At 45.8% G+C, this 21,017-nt stretch overlaps 1 protein-coding gene across 1 annotated transcript; it reads right to left on the reverse strand.

Annotated features, from left to right (window-relative positions):
* Positions 1-6,400: 6,400 nt before the first annotated feature.
* On the reverse strand, positions 6,401-6,973 carry LOC137625496 (uncharacterized). Its single transcript, XM_068356406.1, has one exon. It carries the CDS (start codon positions 6,971-6,973, stop codon positions 6,401-6,403), a length of 573 nt encoding a protein of 190 aa, XP_068212507.1.
* Positions 6,974-21,017: the final 14,044 nt, after the last annotated feature.

Consider the following 21,017-nt stretch of genomic DNA (forward strand, 5'->3'; position numbering starts at 1 on the left):
TCTCTCTCTCTCTCAATCTAACTAAATTGCCACTGTAAATAAGGAAGAACAGAATCTACAATTGCCGTAGTTTTCCACAATTCCCTATCTTTTCTCTCTCCCTCTAAATCTAACATTAAAAATTTGTGAGATAGTTCTCGTAAAGATAACTGTTTTTTTATGTAATCTTACAACAGAATTTAAGAGCAGAATCTTCCTGTTCCCCCTTAAACCTAATCAATAAAGAGACAAAATGTCATTATAGAATAAGAAGGATTAAAAATGCAACATTTATTAACATTGTAATATAGAATTTGAACAAGGTATGATGAAGTATATTTCGTTTAGTCCCCCTTGAAAGTCAAGACAGGAAATGAAAGAAAACTGTTGCAAGTTTTATTTTCCGCAAAATCTATAGAAAGTTGCATTAATTAATCGTAATCATAGTTAACGAGAGTAAAGATTTCACGTTTGTATTCTATCATTTAGTTTCTTTGCTTATTGATTACTGATGGAGCAGGAAAGGCTTCATCCAATCTCGGTGAACGTTCACTCGATATTACACAAATGCCCGTCAGTACGGATTAGATGGAAAGACATTTTATCCTCATAATGATGTATTTTAAAAGAATTTGGGCTTTTTTTAACCTTTTAAAATTTTGTGTTTGTTTTTATAATTATTTATATTAATTTTAAATGGAAGTTTTTTATATTATATATGACAAATTAATAATAATTTACATAAATAGTACTAGAAAAAAAAATCAAATTTTTAGAAAGAGCCTGGTGAAGTTTAACCTTACGGTAATTCATACATATACACATAAATCCTTATATCTTTGGGAACCCACTTTATAGGTGGGTAGTAATTTACATAATTAGCACTAGAATAAGAAATCAAATCTGTAGGGAGAGACTGATGAAGTTTAACCTACAGTGTTTCATACATAGACACATAAATCCTGTTATTATTGAAAACCCATTTTATAGGTGGGTTCGCTCCATCATAGCCTACCTATAGATTTAATTTCACCCCTGAACGATCCTTTAATGCTATGATAGCCTAATACCCCTATTAACAAACTTCGCCTCTGAAATTTCAGTGGATCTGGCCTAAGGGTAAAAGAATAAATGATTATTGTATAGTATTCATTGCATTCTTCACCTTTCTGTTAGTCATGAGGCCCTTGTATAGAAACTCAAAACAGGTGTTAGTTGGTAACAGTGTGCCACATTTCTTATTAAAAAATCTGCAAATTTACTGAAAACAATCTGAATAAATCAGTATATTGTAAAATTAATCTGTATAGAAAATCTGAGGAATTAGTAGGGTATATTTTAGGGCATGTTACTAGAAATAACACGTAATTTAGAGTAAATCAATTGGTTGAAGGAAAATAATAAAAAGAAAAAAAAAGGAGATTTCCTGTTTATTGATGTCAAGAAAATTGAAATTTGGATTTTTTTTTTAGGGGAAATGTATTGTCTCCTAAAAATCTATATATTTTGCTTATTTCATAAGAAAAACCTGTATATTTCAGATTAATCTGTATATGTGGCAGCACTGGTTGGTAGGTCGCTACTTGGCATCATTATTGAAACTTAAGTTACATATTGCAAAGAGTGGTTGATTGGCATCGTAGTGAGTATCGGAATGCGATATCTGGTGTTCCACAGGGTAGTGTTCTTGGCTCATTACTCTTCATCTTATATCCACATGACATGTGGATTGGCCTAGAAAACAAGTGCGCCGCATATGCAGATGATGCTACTCTCTTTGCATCAGTTCCATCTCCTGAATGTGGATTTGAGGTTTCTGAATCTATGAATAGATCAATTTAACCAATACTGTGTAGGCAAAAAAAAATATGAAAAAACACAGGAAAATCTACAAAAGTACGAAAATCAAGAAATTAGAATCACTCAAACTAATTATGGTAATATAAAATTGTTTAGATCTCAACCAGTTACAGTAGAAACAATGATATTAACAGTTGAGAGTTTGAATAATAGTAATGCTTACAGGACAGATGGTATTCCTACTCGTTTCCTAAAAGATTCCCTTACAGTTATTGCATATTATATCACGGTAACCATAAGTACATCGATTGTAACTGGGAAGTATCCTTCTATTTGGAAACAACCCTTAGTAGACTCTCTTTACAGGAAAGGCGACATAGACGACCCTGGTAATTATAGACAGGTTTTCTATCCTTCCGGTAATATCGAAAGTAATAGAAAAGATTGTATGTAATCAGTTAATGGAACATCTAGAAAAAATAATTTGATTTCTAACACTCAGCATGGATTCCGTAAAGGTTTATCAACAGAAACAGCTTTGATGAAATTAACAAATAAAATTCATAAAAATATTGATGGAAAAGGAGTTACCATATCAATTTTATGCAACCTATCAAAGGCATTTGATAGCATCAACCATGATGAATTGTGTAAATCTCTTAAGGAACATTACATTGATACTTTCTTTTTTTCAGGATTACTTGAAGGATAGAAGTCAGGTCGTTGGATTAGGAGACGTAAATTCTTGTATTGAAAAGGTTGAATTTGGGGTCCCACAGGGATCTATCCTGGGCCCAATTTTGTTTTTAGTCTACGGGAATCGGGCGAAGGTGACCTGTCGAAATCTCTACTGAGCTGTTTCTTTTGCCTGTGAGATCGTCTTGAAGCTGGGGGAACCTGCAGCCTTTTCAATGATATCTTTCTCTCTAAACTCAAACAATAAATGAGAAAAATGTACCTGTGGAATACCAAACACAGTTGCTGGAACGTTGGCTTTATTCGGCTTAAAGTTGTGGCAAGGTGTTGGCCAAGCTGGTACAGTGTTAGGGACTCAATGTTGCCGAGCAAGCATACAAACACCAGCAGTCACAGTTACCAATTCACACCACATTCACCCCCACTGAGAAGAAGAATATACAGTACAGTACACATTCGCATCATAACAAAACATGAATTCGCTCAGTTTTCACACCAACTGCAATTATTCTCACATTGCATTTGCATTACAAAGCTCACCTTATTGGCACTACACATTTCATATTCACATTACAAAACTCACGAGTACTCAATTTATTCACTAACTGGGCTCATCTCACTTACATAAAAAATACATTGGTAACAATGGGCCTTATAACTACTAATTCATAATGAACACATTGACATAAGGACACTTACCACCCATACTACTCCCACTCATCTAGGACAAAATCTGAGAGATAGCCAGGAGGGCGCCTAGTGCGACCTGTGCGTTGAGGCGCTTCTGAGGTTGGCGTTTCTGCAGGTGTTCCTTTTGACGGTGCCTTTCCTGGGATGGGCGGTTCTGTGGTTTGTTGCGGTTTGGTTGCAGGCTCCCTCCTCTGGACTTTTTCTGTATGCACTCGACTTCTTTCCGTTCTCTGGCTGGGGTCTCCAGGTGGGAGGGGGGTTCCTTGATTGATGGGAGTCTTACCATTCTCTTGCATGTTGAAGATGCGACGGCTTCCTTTATCGTGATAGGTGATCAGACTGAATACTTTAGCTGCAGGAACCAGGTGACGAGTCGACACTGTGGATTCCTTGCCATCTTGGTGCGCAACACGAACCTATTGTGTTAACATGCAGGAGTCTAACTTCCTCGACCTCAGGTTCGTACTTAGATTTCCTAACCGTTTTCTTTAGAAGAGCTTGCTCATTTTCTGTCATCCACGATGGAGCCGCCTGCCCATATGTTGCTCTCCTGGGATGCAGGAACATACGCTCATGTGGTTTCTGGTTCGTAGCGACGCACAGAAGGGACCTCATGCTGTGTAATGCTTGATCCAGGACAGCCTCCAACATTTCTATAGGGAGGGAGAGAGAAGCGAGAGCTAACCTTACGGTGCGCCACAAAGTTCCATTGGCTCTCTTGATCTGGCCATTGCCACAGAGGTTATACGCTGACGAGTAGCTTGTAGCCACTCCACAGTCATGAAGGAACTTTTGGTACTCTAACGACATGAAAGCAGGTCCCCTTTCTGAATAAATGTACTCGGGCAGGCCCCAAACTGAAAAGAGAGTTGACAAACATTTAATGGTGGTACTCGCTAAGGTGTCTTCTGTTGCAAAGGCAAACGGAAATCTGCTGTACTCGTCGATTATGTTGAGAATTTATCTGTTCTTTGTGGTGGACGGCATCGGACCTTTGAAGTCGATAGCCAGACGCTTGAATGGCCTGGTAGCTTTTATCAATATTCCTGTTTCTTTGGAGAACTTAGGTTTGATCTTAGCACAGGTTTGACATTTACGTATGACAGTCCGAGCTTCTTCAATGGTAAAGGGTAAGTTTCTCTGTCTTATGATGTGGGTCATCCTTCTGATTCCTGGATGACACAGGTGCTCGTGAAGCTGAGTCAGCTTGTCTCCTTGAGTACAGGTAAGTGAAGCCACACATCCCGAGGTACGATAGAGAGCGTCTGCTACTTGGTTCTTTAATCCAGGTCTGTATGTGATGTCTAAGTTGAAACAACTCGGTTCCACCCTCCACCGCATTGTTTTCATTCTTGATTTTGCCAAGGTTCTTGGCGTCAAACATGAAACACACCGATTGCTGATCAGTTATGAGTCTAAATTTACGTTCTAGCAGAAAGTATCGCCATTTCTTGATGACTTCTACGATAGCACATGCTTCGCATTCCACTGCCGATTGTCGTTTCTCTGATTCTGAGAGCGAGCGAGAAAAGAAGGCCACTGGTTTTCCTTCTTGTGTCAATGAGGCTGCAACGGCGTCAGCAGAAGCATCTGTTTCGACTACAAAGACTGCTTCGTCATCTATAGCAGCAAGTGAAGCTCGAGATATTTCATTCTTTAGTTCTTCGAGTGCTTGTTCTGCGGATTTGGTCATCGGGAAAGTTTTCACTTCGACTGAAGGTCGAATTTTCTGGGAGAAGTTCGGTACCCACTTCACATAGTGGGATAAGATTCCTAAAGTTCTTTTGAGACTAGGGGTACTGTCCGGAGGGTTCATCTCCAGCAACGGACGCATTCTCTTCAGGTCAGGTAGGACTTGGTGATCATTCACTACATGGCCCAAAATTGAGATTGATGTTTGAGCATAAACACTTTTCTTGTCATTTATGGTAAGTCCATACTTTAATGCAGTTTCTTGGAAGCGTTTCAGATTTCTGTCGTGTTCTTCACGTGTGTGACCGCAGACTGGGATGTCATCTATGTAGGCAAACGTACCTTCTAGCTGTTCCTTACCAATAATTTCGTCGAGAACTTGCTGAAAGCAGGTAGCCCCGTTAGTTACTCCAAAAGGCAAACGCATGAATTCGAACAGCCTTCCATCCGCTTCAAATGCCGTAAATTTCCGATCAGCCATGTTCAATGGTATTTGATGATATGCTGCCTTCAAGTCTATGGAGCTGAAGTAGCGGTAAGTAGAAATTTTCTCAATCATCTCGGTGATCCCTGGAACAGGATAAGCAATTAGGTTGGTGAATCTGTTTATGGTTTGAGAGTAATCTATGACCAATCTTTTCTTGTCACACTGATCGACGACTACCACTTGAGCTCTCCACAAACTGCGACTCGGTGTGATAATGCCCTCCTCTAGCAGTCTTTTTACCTCTTTTTTGATAAACTCGGAGTCCTCTTTGGAATACCTTCTGGATTTCACCTGTATCGGGTGACAGTCGACTGTCAGATTGTCGAAGATGGCTGGCGATTCAATTTGAGCCGCTATCAGAGCACAAGGTGACTGGATGCTTAGCTCGAAAGGCGGTAGCGTCCCACCAAAGTCTACGCTGACTTGCTTGTGTAACTGTAGGAAGTCATGTCCCAAAACGACTGGAGCCACGCAATCATCCATCAAGTGAAGACAGAACTCAGGGTATACTCTTCCACTTACGATTAAATCGTAATTGCAACACTTGTTAAGTTTCAGTGTCTGTTTGGCATTAGCCCTGATTATGCTGCAGGCTGAAGAACGAGTCAATGAGTTCATAGCCTTAGCTACATTGGCATCTATAAAGCTTTTAAATGCTCTAGTGTCGACCAGCCCCCCTCCATTCAGTTCTACAGGTAGGACAGTTCTGTAAACACTTCGTAGTGTAGGAGAAGCTGCAACCACAGCAGCCCCTGTTATGGAAGCAGGGATGGACTGTGGGAGGGTGTCTGGGACTATTCCAGCTACAAGATTAGAGTTAATTGATTTACCATTATTGTTCCATTGTTTTCTTTGCAACTTGCAGACACGAGCATAATGACATACCTTCTGACAGTTGGAACACGAGGCTTTCTTGGCCGGGCAGTGGGCTCTGGGATGTAGGGATCCTCCACAAAAGAAGCACCTCTGACTGCTGACGGCGGCAGCACACTCACTTAGATTCGGGGAGTCACTCATTTCAATCAGAAAACTGTTGGGATCCGTTTCGGGTTTTTCCTAATCATCTATCAATGCTGTCACTGTGGTATTGGTTTCACTTGCATAAGACGCTGAGTGCAGTTGAGCCATTTCCAGTGCACGGGCTTGTTTCACAGCTGGGGATAAATCCAAGGATAAGTTCTCTAACAGTCTCCGTCGGATTGCATTAGATGCCATACCCGTGATGTATGAATCTCTGATGGCCAGTTCTTCAGCCTGAGCGGCTGTACAATCAGTGAAGCTACATTCCGAGGCCAGACCTTTGAGATTATCCAAAAAAGCATCTAGAGTCACGCCACTCTGTTGCTTGCAGGTGGCTAATTTGTATCTGGCAAACACCTCACTTTTCTGTTTCACAAATCTAGCCTTCAGCAGGCTTATGGCAGTGGTATATGTGGTGGCACTTTTAGTTATCTTAAACAGTTTACAAGATACGTGAGCACAAAGCAAGGCCAACTTATCTGGATTTAAGTCCGGGTTGATGGCCGCACAGAACGCCTCAGAGTTATCATGCCACATAATCCATTTGTCCTCCGCATCGGCTGATTCTGGGTCCACGTCAGTTGTGCTGGGCCTCAGGAACTTGTCCATGGTGAACTTTAAACCGAATAAATTGTGGAATACCAAACACAGTTGCTGAAATGTTAGCTTTATTCAGCTTAAAGTTGTGGCAAGGTGTTGGCCAAGCCGGTACAGTGTTATAGACTCAATGTTGCCAAGCAAGCATACAAACACCAGCAGTCAAAGTTACCAATTCACACCACATGTATGTTGAGGAGCCACTGTCCTCGACTTACATAGCCTACAATCATATTTTGAGTTAATATATATATACATATATATATATATATATATATATATATATATATATATATATATATATATATATATATATATATATATATATATACTGTATATATATGCATATATAATCTATCATCCTCATCATCTCCTACCCCTATTGACAAAAAGGACCTCGGTTAGATTTTGCCAGTCATTTCTATCTTGAACTTTTAATTCAATACTTCTCCATTCATCATCATCTACTTCGCACTTCATAGTTGTCAGCCATATAGGCCTGGATCTTCCAATTCTTCTAGTGCCTTGTGGAGCCCAGCTGAAAGTGTGGCGAATTAATCTCTCTTGGGGAGTGCAAAGAGCATGCCCAAACCATCTCCATCTACCTCCCAACATGATCTCGTATACATATGGCACTCGAGAAATCCCTCTTATAGTTTCACTTCTAATCCTGTCCTGCCTTTTAACTCCCAATATCCTTCTGAGAGCTTTGTTCTCAAATCTACTAAATCTATTGGAGATTGTTTCATTGTCATACCATAACTCATGTCCATAGAGTAATACCGATCTCAATAAACTGATATATAATCTGATTTTATATGTAATTTCAGGTGATTTGATTTCCCAATTTTACTTAACCTAGCCATTGTCTGGTTTGCTTTTTTCAATATTTCACTAAACTCTAATTTTCAATATTAAACTTACCCGATAATCATGTAGCTGTCAACTCCGTTGCCCGACAGAATTCTATGGAGGGATACGCCAGCTATCACAATACTAGAAGGGGGTGTACTTACCAGCGCCACCTGTGGCCAGGTACTCAAGTACTTCTTGTTGACACCTCCTCAATTATTCCTCTGTCGTGCTTCCGGCAAGACGTTCTGGGATACGCTTATGATCTTCGAGTTTGTTCACGGCTAATTGGTGAAGTATTCTCTCAGATTTCGGCTGTCGCATTACTGGAAACCTTCTTATATTAGCTAGATAGCTTTTATATAGTCCTGATTAACGGTTAACGATCTTTTGCTTGATTTTGGAAACCCCTTTGGCTAACTCTTTGGATTCAAGATGTCTGACATTTCGCAAGCCCCCTCCCATAGACGATGTAGGTCTTGCAATAGGCGTATTCCGAAGGCCTCGGTAGATCCTCACACCGCTTGTTCTGACTGTAGGGACAGGCCCTGTCAGTTAGAAAATCGATGTGAGGAATGCGCCGGACTTTCGGAACTGGAATTTGTCCGTCTTTTAAAATATTCATCTAAGTTAGAGAGAGGTAGAGTTAGGAGGAGTTCTTCTCACTCTTCAATGTTTTCCTCACCTCATGATCCCCTACCTTTTCCTACCCCTGTAGTGGCTACCCCCGAACCTACTGTTTGCCCTCCGCCTGATATGTCTGTTGTTTTGCGTGCTATTCAGGCCTTAGGCGATAAAGTAGAGTCAGTGGTAAGTGACCATAAGTCTCTGATGGCCGAAGTTAAGGAACTTAAGGTCAAGAGTGCAGTGGGTGGAGTTAGTGCCAGTGCTGTGACGAGTGCTAGTGTCAGTGCAGTGCCAAGTGCTAGTGTCAGTGCCAGTGTGGTGCGTGAGGTTTCTTCTGTGCGAGCCAGTCGTCCTCCCAGTCCGGGACCTCTTGCAAGCTCCCATGCCCAGGGGAGAAGCAATGTCGAAGGGCATAAGGGTTCGGCAGGCCTTGTTAGGCGCACAGAAGTTTCCTCGGTGGTTGCGGGCGTGTCTTCCAAAGACCGTCACTCCCACCCGCAGACGATTGAGCCCGTCTTTTTCTCGTCCGCTGATCATCTGTCAGGGAAGAAACGTTGGTCTCAGGTCTCGAGACCACTTAAACGCAGAGTCCAGTCCGCGAGTGCTCAGCCAGGTTGCAGTCATTGGCTCAGCTCTGACTCGCCGCAGTCATCTGTCGACTGCACTCCGCCCAAGAGGAGTAAGGTTCTGCCACAACAGAGCTCGACGGTCGACCCTAAGTGGACTCTACTTCAGTCCATGCAAGCACAGCTTTCGGACTTGATGCGTGAGTGTCGGGCTGAGAGTGTTGCTCCTCCGCCTCCGCCTACACTCCCTCCGCCTGTGCTCGCTCCGCCTGCGCTCGCTCCGCCTGCGCTTGCTCCGCCTGATCGCAGTACCACCTGCCAGGCGTACGATGTTGAGCCACGGTCTGAGTTTGCTGTTCCCACTGGTGTTCAGCCTCCGCCTTCTTTAAGGCAACCTTTGTTATGGGATCAGGAGGATTATACCACTCTTCCTCCGCCTCCCTTTGCTGCTCCACCAGTGGTGCAACTCTTGGCTGAGGTACAACAACCTCTCCCGTCCATGAGTCAGTCTCCTCAGCTCTCGCTGCAGCGAGCTCAACCATCCACAAGGCAAGCTCCACTACACCTTGGCCTTGCGCCTCAGGAGCCTCAGCTTGCGAGACATTTACCTTGTTCTGCGCAGCCTGAACCTCATCACGCTCCGCTCTCACCACAGGAACAGGAACTTGCTACTCCGCTTCCACCAACCGCTCAGCAAGCGCAATCCTTGGGTTCAACCGCTCTTGCTAGGAGTCAGCCTCCTCCACCCATGCGCCTTCCTTCTGCTTCGTCTGCTATTCAGCCTTTGCAGTCTGAGCCTCAGGTTCTCCCTCATCAGTTACTTGTAGAGGAAACCACTACTATTGTTCCTACTCGTTCTGACTCTGCTGTTCAGCATTCTTGTCCGATACCTTCGCTTCACTCTGGTGATGAGGCGTCTGATGATGAGGAGGCACACCTGGATCCCTCTTCAGACGTGGATGAATCCAAGCTTTCTCCACAGTCTATTGATTTTCGTAAGGTCTTGGCTCTACTTAGGGAGGTTTACCCAGACCACTTTGTCTCTGCTATTCCCCGCTCTCCGCCATCTGAGTTTTCGCTGGGCGTACAACAAGCTAAGTCCACCTATACTAAGCTAGTCCTAGCTAGGTCCTCTAAGAGGGCATTAAGGATCTTAGGGGAGTGGCTGCAGTCTAAGCAACACCTTGGCAAGACTTCTTTTATGTTCCCTCCAACGAAGCTCACTTCGAAAGCGAGCGTTTGGTATGCCACAGGAGAAGCACCAGGCTTGGGAGTACCTGCCTCTGCCCAGGCTGACTTCTCAAGTCTGGTAGACTCGCCTCGGAGAACTGCAATGAGGCGCTCTAAGGTTTGTTGGACCTTCTCAGACCTGGATCACTTGCTGAAAGGAATGTTTAGAGCATTTGAAATGTTCAACTTTCTAGACTGGTGCCTGGGGGCCCTCAGCAAGAAGACCTCTCCTGCGGACAAAGATTCTGCCATGCTATTAATGTCCTGCATGGATAAGGCCATTAGGGATGGATCGGGTGAGCTTGCGTCGATGTTTGTATCAGGGGTTTTGAAGAAAAGGGAACAACTGTGTACCTTCCTTTCCGCCAGCATTACACCTTGCCAACGGTCACAACTCCTTTTTGCTCCGCTCTCGAAGTTCCTCTTCCCCGAAGAGCTGGTTAAGGACTTGTCTGCTGCCCTGATACAAAAAGATACACACGATCTTGTAGCCTCATCGGCTCGTAAGTCTAAGGTTGCTACCTCAGTCCCCAAGACTTATCGCTCCCCAGTGGCTGACACCCCTGCTACGAGGTTCATACCGCCCTTTCGTGGTAGAGCACCCAGCCGAGGAAGCTCCCGTCCAGACTCTCACAGGAGCAAGTCTAGGAAAGGATCCAGGACATCTAAGGGAAAAAACTGACTCTCCGCATCTCCAGACAGCAGTAGGAGCCAGACTCAAGATCTTCTGGCGAGCCTGGGAGAAGAGAGGTGCAGACGCCCAGTCTGTCAGTTGGCTGAGGAACGGTTACAGGATTCCATTCTGCCTCAAACCACCTCTGACCACATCGCCCATCAACCTCTCTCCCAACTACAAAGAAGAGGACAAGAGGCTAGCATTGCACCAGGAGGTGTCGCTACTTGTGCAGAAGAAGGCAGTGGTTATAGTCCGGGACCATCAATCCCCGGGCTTCTACAACCGTCTCTTTCTTGTGGCCAAGAAGACAGGAGGTTGGAGACCGGTGCTGGACGTCAGCGCTCTCAACGAGTATGTCACCAAGCAGACGTTCACGATGGAGACGACGAAGTCGGTCTTAGCAGCGGTCAGACAGGAGGACTGGATGGTCTCGTTGGACTTGAAAGATGCATACTTTCACGTTCCTATTCATCCAGACTCCCAACCTTTCCTGAGATTCGTTTTTGGAAAGGTTGTCTACCAATTCCAAGCCCTGTGTTTTGGCCTAAGCACAGCTCCTTTGGTCTTTACTCATCTGATGAGGAATGTAGCAAAATTCCTACACTTGTCGAACATCAGAGCCTCCCTCTACTTAGACGACTGGCTGTTGAGAGCCTCCACGAGTCGTCGTTGTCTGGAGAATCTCAATTGGACTTTAGACTTAATCAGAGACCTAGGTCTATTAGTCAACATAGAGAAGTCTCAACTCATTCCCTCCCAATCCATTGTGTACCTGGGAATGGAGATTCGGAGTCAGGATTTTCGGGCTTTTCCATCGGCCCCCAGGATAAGCCAGGCCCTAGAGTGCATCATGAGCATGCTGAAGAGGAGCAGTTGCTCAGTGAGACAGTGGATGAGTCTCACAGGGACCCTCTCATCACTGGCCCTGTTTGTCGAGCTAGGGAGACTCCACCTCCGCCCTCTTCAATTCCATCTTGCAGCTCATTGGGACAAGGGTTCGACTCTCGAAGCAGTCTCTATCCCTTTCAACCAAGAGATGAAGACCACTCTCCTGTGGTGGAAGCACAACCTCCTTCTCAAGGAGGGTCTATCGTTGGCCATTCAGACCCCCAATCTTCATCTCTTCTCAGATGCATCGGACTCGGGCTGGGGTGCAACCTTGGACGGACGGGAATGCTCGGGAACGTGGAACGAGGAACAAGGATTACTCCACATCAACTGCAAGGAGCTGCTAGCAGTTCATCTAGCCCTGTTGAACTTCAAGTCCCTCCTGCTAGGCAAAGTGGTGGAGGTGAACTCAGACAATACCACAGCCTTGGCTTACATCTCCAAGCAAGGAGGGACCCATTCGAGGAGCCTATACGAGATCGCAAGGGACCTCCTCATTTGGTCAAGAGGTCTAAACCTCACTCTGGTCACGAGGTTCATTCAGGGCGATATGAACGTCTCAGCAGATCGCCTAAGCAGAAGGAATCAGGTCATTCCCACGGAATGGACCCTCCACAAGAGTGTGTGCAACAGACTTTGGACCTTGTGGGGTCAACCTACCATAGATCTGTTTGCCACCTCCATAACCAAGAGACTTCCGCTGTATTGTTCCCCTGTTCCAGACCCTGCAGCAGTTCATGTGGATGCTTTTCTACTGAACTGGTCCCATCTCGACCTGTACGCATTCCCACCGTTCAAGATAATAAACAAAGTTCTGCAGAAATTCGTCTCGCACGAAGGGACACGGCTGACGCTGGTTGCTCCCCTTTGGCCTGCAAGAGAATGGTTCACAGAGGTACTTCAATGGCTAGTCGACTTCCCCAGGACTCTACCTCTAAGAGTGGACCTTCTACGTCAACCTCACGTAGACAGGTTGCACCCAAACCTCCACGCTCTTCGGCTGACTGCCTTCAGACTGTCGAAAGATTCGCTAGAGCTAGAGGCTTTTCGAAGGAGGCAGCCAGTGCGATTGCCAGAGCAAGAAGGGTTTCCACTCGTAGAGTCTACCAGTCTAAGTGGGAGGTCTTCCGAAGCTGGTGTAGAGCCAATTCAATATCCTCTACCAATACCTCTGTGACCCAAATAGCTGACTTCCTTCTACATCTTAGGAATGAGAGATCCCTTTCAGCACCTACGATTAAAGGATATAGGAGTATGTTGGCTTCAGTTCTCCGACACAGAGGTTTGGACCTGTCTTCCAACAAGGACCTTCAAGACATTCTTAAGTCTTTTGAGACGTCTAAAGAACGTCGTCTTTCCACTCCAGGCTAGAATCTAGACGTAGTCTTAAGGTTCCTTATGTCATCTAGGTTCGAACCTCTCCAGTCAGCTTCCTTCAAGGACCTTACCCTCAAGACTCTTTTTCTCGTTTGCCTTGCAACAGCTAAGAGAGTCAGTGAGGTTCATGCCTTCAGCAAGAACATTGGTTTCACAACCGAATCTGCAACATGTTCTTTTCAGCTTGGATTCCTAGCAAAGAACGAGCTTCCTTCACGTCCTTGGCCTAGATCGTTCGAAATACCTAGCCTCTCCAACATGGTAGGTAACGAACTAGAGAGAGTTCTTTGCCCTGTCAGAGCTCTCAAATATTATCTTAAGAGGTCTAAACCTATTCGAGGACAGTCAGAAGCCTTATGGTGTGCCATCAAAAAACCTTCGAGACCCATGTCCAAGAATGGGCTTTCGTATTATATAAGGCTTCTGATCAGAGAAGCACATTCTCACTTAAAGGAGGAAGACCTTGCATTGCTGAAGGTAAGGACCCACGAAGTAAGAGCTGTAGCTACTTCGATGGCCTTTAATAAAAACCGTTCTCTGCAGAGCATAATGGATGCAACCTATTGGAGGAGCAAGTCAGTGTTTGCATCATTTTATCTGAAAGATGTCCAGTCTCTTTACGAGAACTGCTACACCCTGGGACCATTCGTAGCAGCGAGTGCAGTAGTAGGTGAGGGCTCAGCCACTACATTCCCTTAATCCCATAACCCTTTTTTTAACCTTTCTCTTGAATACTTTTATTGTTGTTTTTATGGTTGTTACGGTAGGCTAAGAAGCCTTCCGCATCCTTTGATTTGGCGGGTGGTCTATTCATTCTTGAGAAGCGCCTGGGTTAAAGGTTTGGTAGAGGTCCTTTAGTAGGGGTTGCAACCCCGTGTACTTTGGCACCTTTGGGTTGATTCAGCCTCCAAGAGGAACGCTGCGCTCAGTAAGGAAGACGAACTTTAAATAAAGAGGCAGAGTAACGGTTCTATTCGACTTCCTTACCAGGTACTTATTATTTCATTGTTATTTGAGATAACTGTTATATGAAATATGGGATACTTAGCTATCCTTTAATCTTGTACACTGGTTTTCACCCACCTCCCTGGGTGTGAATCAGCTACATGATTATCGGGTAAGTTTAATATTGAAAAATGTTATTTTTATTAGTAAAATAAATTTTTGAATATACTTACCCGATAATCATGATTTAATCGACCCTCCCTTCCTCCCCAGAGAGAACCAGTGGACCGAGGAATAATTGAGGAGGTGTCAACAAGAAGTACTTGAGTACCTGGCCACAGGTGGCGCTGGTAAGTACACCCCCTTCTAGTATTGTGATAGCTGGCGTATCCCTCCATAGAATTCTGTCGGGCAACGGAGTTGACAGCTACATGATTATCGGGTAAGTATATTCAAAAATTTATTTTACTAATAAAAATAACATTTTTAAATACCTTGTATTGGAGATCATAATTCCTGAATACTTAAATGATTCTACCCCATTAATCCTTTCTCCTTCCAATGATATTTCATTTTTCATTACATACTCCGCTCTCTTCATCTCTGACTTTCTTCTATTTATCTTGAGCCCAAACTCATGTGATATTCCATGTATTCTGGTAAGCAAGCATTGCAAATCATGTAGTATTCTGCTAACAAGGACAGCATCATCAGCATAATCGATGAGGAGGATAAACAACATAGGTGACAACTCATTCCCTTAGAGTACTCCGCTGTTCACTGGAAATTCATTTGATAAGACTCCATTAACATTAATTTTGCACTTGCTATGCTCATGAACAGACTTAATCAAATTTACATATTCAAGAGGAAATCCATAATAACGCAGGACTCTCCACAAAATTGGCCGGTTAACACTATCAAAGTCTATTTCATAGCCCACAAATACTATCAAAATAGGGATTTCTATATTCTACGCATTGCTGTACAACATGTCTCAAAATGAAAATTTGGTCAGCGCAACTCCTACCTTTTCTAAATCCTGCTTGTTCATCTCTCAACTTTTCATCAATCTTTCTCTCCAGTCTCTTTAGAATAAGCATACTAAATATTTTCGTCAATGACGTAGGTGTTTTGCCTCTGTAATTATTGCAATCAGTCAGGTCACTCATTCCTTTTTTTTTGCCAACACTCCTAACTCCCATTCATCAGGTTTTGCTTCGTCATGCCACATTCTAAAAAAAAATAATGACTTCATTTTCGGTCAGTATCATCTCGGCAATTATTCCATCGTATCCAGGGGTTTTCCATATCTCCAGTTTTTTTTTAATATAGCTTCACGTTCAAACATACTGCATTCATTCGTGAGCACATCAACGTCTTCATCTGCTTCAGCTATATCATTAAAATTATTCCATTCATATCTCCTATTACCAAAAGTAAAACTTTGTCTTTCTTCATCTTCTCTTACTATAATAGAGCTATCTCTTATTATTATTATTTGCTAAGCTACAACCCTAGTTGGAAAAGCAAGATATTATAAGCCCAAGGGTTCCAAAAGGAAGAATAGCCCAGTGAGGAAAGGAAATAAGGAAAAAAATATTAGATATGAGAAATAATTAACAATTAATAAAATATTTTAAAAGCAGTAACAACATCAAAACAGATGTTTCATATATAAACTATAAACAGACTTATGTCAGCCTGCTGCAAGTTTGAACTTTTGAAGTACTACAGATTCAATCATTCAACTACCCGATTAGGGCTCGGCCAGACCAAGCGCGTTGAGCGGCGAGGTTAGCGGCACTGGAACCTCTTGCCGCTAACCTCCCCGCTAGCCGCGCTTGGTCTGGCCAGGCCCTTTAGGAAGATCATCCCACAACTTACACATTCTATCGAAGTATCATTCCTAGTTACGTATTTAGTATAATTTCCTAACTCAGGATATTTAACACGACATTCTTTTTGACAATATATCCCCCGATGTATTTAAGAGCTAGACCATCTCTTTTACAAAAAGAAATCTGAATTTCTAAACATGTGCGTTATTTAAAGTTCATAGTATGTGGAGGATCATTGTGGCCATTCATTTTCCTTATACACTCAAAGATATGTTCAAGGTAATCTTGATTTCATCTTTGTGTTAGTAGTTAGTCAATACTATGAGAGGCTTTTAACATACTAAGCAAAAACAATGACAGAGATATATGATAGAATTAGTCCTAGTAACCAAGACTTCATGCTCCATTGCTTGTGGAAAACGATGGTATTCTATATTTGAGCTTTTACTATTTCACGTGTACCAAAACAGCTACGCAGTTAGTTGGCATTGTAAGGACACCGATCCCTTCGTCGTCCAGAAAATCGACAAACTACTTATTTATTTAAATTCTCTTCGCCACACTGTGGTGTCCTATGTATATATGTTCCGCTCTACCAGAGCTACATTTTGATATATGTATCATTTCATGACATGTTTTTGTTAACCCATAATTCATATATTTGTAAGTGTAAGAAAACACACATATTTTGGCGGGCACTTCAATCTGACTTGGCGCCAATGTAATCCTACGTTTCCGTCCGCACCTTGTTATGTATTTCCGTGCGCATTCAAATAGAGTATCAGTTGATCTTGGTGACGCTTGTCTCACTGTCCTTACAACTGGTGACCCCGGAGTTGAAAGTAGCATCAGCGGTTTTGGCTTTGCCATTAACGGACTTATTACGGCCGTGCTACCTTCTACATACTCCGTTACCTTAGGCAAGAACCTGCCTTTGGTTCTCCCACACTTCGGTGAACGTAAGGCAGTAGGATGAGCTTAACCAACATATCAACCTCTCACCTCTTCGCCGACTCGTCGTCTGGCCACGATGTAGGGAGCAACACGCCCATCGCACCCAACGGCCTCGCCTCCACGCCCAAAGTCAAACTGCCGCCCTTTTCTCAACACAACACCGCTTCCTGGTTCCTGAGAGCGGACGTACTCTTCCGCGTCACTAGACTCAGCGACTCCTGCGCCAAGGCTGACATCGTTCTCACCTCCATACCTGAAGAAGTATTCGACAAGATTTCCCCATGGCTCGACGCCCAGGCCGGCCAAGTTTCATACGACGACCTGAGAACGAAACTCATCGGTATCTACTCCCTCTCCGTCTCAGCAAGGGCACAGAAAGTACTGGACCTCGCCGGCAAGCCCATGGGTGACACCTCTCCTGTCGAGGCGTGGGACGAGCTAACCGGCCTGCTCATGCTCCCCGAAACAGACAGCAACGGCCGACGACGTGAGATTAGCTTATCTCGCGAGATCTTTCTTCGACGCCTACCACAGGACGTACGGGCCCAATTGACAGACGCCGACACACTCCCGATGAACGAACTCCTGTCGAAGGCTCAGAAGCTCCACGAGGCCTCCAAAGCATCTCGCCTCGGAGCATCATCGTCAACACCGCCTCCGTTCTCCTCCTTCAGCAGCTGCTCTTCCATAGACTCCTCGGCAATGGCCCTCGAGGACGACGAAATCAACATTCTATCAAGAAAGAAACCACCGCAACCGACGCGACCAAACCCTAGGCCTAACCCAGCATGGTGCTTCTACCACCAACAGTTCGGCAGTGACGCCAAGAAATGTAGAGCACCATGCAGTTTCCCTAGAAGATGACGCCAGAAGCATCCACCTGCCACCATCGCGGCCGCAGTTAACCATAACAAGGTTGGTTTCTGTATCCTCGATACCATTTCCAACCGTAGACTCATGGTGGACACCGGCGCAATGCAGTCAACGTTCCCTCCTTCGAAGTCCGACCTAGACCGTGGTCCCGACAAAAACGCTCCCTCACTCATCGCCACCAACGGATCTCCCATACGGTGCTATGGAATCAAGACCCTCAAGATATCTATCATGGGCCGTTCGTATTCTTGGCCCTTCGCTATCGCCGACGTCAATCGCCCCCTCCTCGGTGCGGATTTCCTCGCCCACCATGGACTCCTCGTCGATGTCGCTAACAGACGTCTCATCGACACGGGGACCTGCCAGTCCCGCGCCCTAGAACATGGCCCTGCACCAATGTCCGTATCCGCCGTAACAACGCACCCCTACGCCGACCTCCTACGAGAGTTTCCCGAGGTTTTCAAGCCCGAGCTCCGACACTCGCCAGGTTCCCCGTCCAAGCATGGCATCTACCACCACATCACAACGACAGGACCTCCCACTCACGCCAAATTCCGCCGCCTCCCACCTCAGAAACTGAAGGATGCCAAACGCGCCTTCGAGGACATGGAACGCATGGGTATCTGTAAGAAAGCATCGAGCCCCTGGGCATCACCCCTGCACATGGTTAAAAAGCCGGACGGGTCCTGGAGACCTTGCAGCGACTACAGGCGCCTCAACCTCATCACAACGCCCGATCACTACCCACTGCCCAACATGCAGGACCTAACGAACGCGTTGCACGGCGCGAGGTTTTTTACCAAGATGGACCTTCTCAAGTCTTACTTCCAGGTCCCCGTATTCCCGGAAGATATCCCGAAAACTGCTATTGTAACGCCGTTCGGATCCTACACCTTCGCATATTCAACCTTCGGTTTACGCAACGCCGGGGCAACCTTCCAACGACTAATGGATAGCATTCTGGGTGACCTACCTTTCTGCGTCTGCTACGTCGACGACATCCTGATATTCTCGAAAACCAAGGAGGAACACCGGGGACATGTCCGCACCGTCCTAAAGCGCCTACAGGAGAACGGCCTAGTCGTACGCTTTGACAAATGTACGTCCGGTGCGGAGGGAGTGGATTTCCTTGGTCACCGTGTATCCTCGCGCGGGGTAAAACCCATGACAACCAAAGTCGACGCCATCAGGAAGTTCCCAATACCTACGACCATTCGCCAACTTCAGGAGTTCTTGGGAATGGTCAATTACTACAGGCGCTTCATCCCCAACATCGCACGAACCCTGTCACCCCTCGACGACGTCCTGAAAGGAAAAGCAAAAAAACTCGAGTGGGGCTTGCCCCAGCAACAGGCATTCGCTCGGACGAAGGATGCCCTTGCGAATGCCACCACCCTGGCTCATTTCGACGACAACGCGCCCCTGCGACTAACGACCGACGCCAGCAACGTCGCCTGCGGGGCTGTGCTTGAGCAACTCGTCGATGGTTCTCCTCGACCGCTGGCATTCTTCAGCAAGAAATTGAAACCCGCCGAAACAAGATACAGCACCTTCGATAGGGAACTCCTCGCCGTCCGCCACTTCAGGCACATCTTGGAGGGTACCCCCTTCACGATTGCAACGGATCATCAACCCCTCGTCAACGCCTTCACGAAATCAACGGACGCATGGTCATCCCGACAACAACGTCATCTCGCATCAATCGCCGAATTTGGGTGCACCATACGTTACGTCCCAGGAAAGAAAAACCCAGTCTCGGACGCCCTTTCAAGGATTGAAATTGACGCGATCCACCTGGGAATCGACTACGCCAATCTCGCAACCGAACAACGCACCGACCGAGAAGCACAGGTTCACCTGACGGAGCCATCCGCACTCAAGATAAGTGCGGTTCCCCTCGGACCAGCAGGAGTAACTATTCTTTGCGACACCAGCACGGGCCGCCCTCGTCCCTGGGTACCAGCCTCCTGCAGAAGGAAAATATTCGATATCATCCACGGACTTTCGCACCCCTCAGGACGCACCACTGCTCGCCTTCTGTCTGAAAAGTTTGTCTGGCCAGGGATAAAAAAGGACGCCCGGGAATGGGCGAGGTCATGCATCAACTGCCAGTCAAGCAAGGTCAGCCGTCACACCGAATCGGGGGTGGGCGATTTTCCCCAGCCAAAAAGACGTTTCGGACATATACACATCGACGTCGTGGGACCATTGCCCCCTTCTGGATCCGCTCGCTACCTACTTACGATCATCGATCGCTCCACGAGGTGGTTGGAGGCATCGCCGATGACCGAAGCTACGACTCAAGCATGTGCCGAAGCCCTCCTGTCAAGCTGGGTGAGCAGGTTTGGCGTTCCTGATGACATCACGACCGACAGAGGCCCCGCTTTCCTCTCAGAAATATGGCTGGCTTTGGCGAACCTGATGGGGACGACGCTCCACAGCACCACGGCATACGGCATGGTCGAACGAACGCACCGCGCCCTCAAGGCGTCCCTGATGGCGAGCTGCACCGACGGGGACTGGAAATCACGACTTCCTTGGGTACTCCTCGGCCTTCGCACCGCCCCTCGCGCAGACGGCGAACCTTCGACCGCCGAAAAAGTTTATGGGGAAGCGCTCGCAGTTCCTGGCGAATTCTTTCCCTCATCAACCGACGACACGCAGCTGGATCACCTAAGGGATATCTCCAGGAAGTTCAGGCCGTGTCTCAAAACTTACCAGGACAGAACCAAGCACTTCAAGCCAAAAAGCCTGGATGACTGCAAGTACGTTTTCGTCCGTGTCGACGCTCATCGACAACCACTGACTAGACCTTATCGAGGTCCCTACCGGGTCATTAAAAAGACAACGAAAGCCTTCCTTCTCGACGTCCATGGCCAAGAGGACTGGGTCTCTATAGACCGCGTGAAACCAGCGTTTCTCGAAGGAAGCGACACCGCCTCCGCTGGACCTGGCAGATCCAGAGTTCCGCCACAAAACAAGCCGCCCAACGAAGGAAAAATCATCAACCGACGTCAAGAGGAAGAGATCCTTACACCGACCGCCAGCGCGCCCCTCCGTTCAAAAACAAGAGGAACCCTCCGACGCCCGAAAAGATACGAAGATTGATCATCAGCCCTCTACGCCGCCCGATGTCTGGGGGGGGGGGAGTACTTGTAAGGACACCGATCCCTTCGTCGTCCAGAAAATCGACAAACTACTTATTTATTTAAATTCTCTACGCCACA

The sequence above is a fragment of the Palaemon carinicauda genome, chromosome 32 (assembly GCF_036898095.1).
Source record: "Palaemon carinicauda isolate YSFRI2023 chromosome 32, ASM3689809v2, whole genome shotgun sequence".
Lineage (NCBI taxonomy): Eukaryota > Metazoa > Arthropoda > Malacostraca > Decapoda > Palaemonidae > Palaemon > Palaemon carinicauda.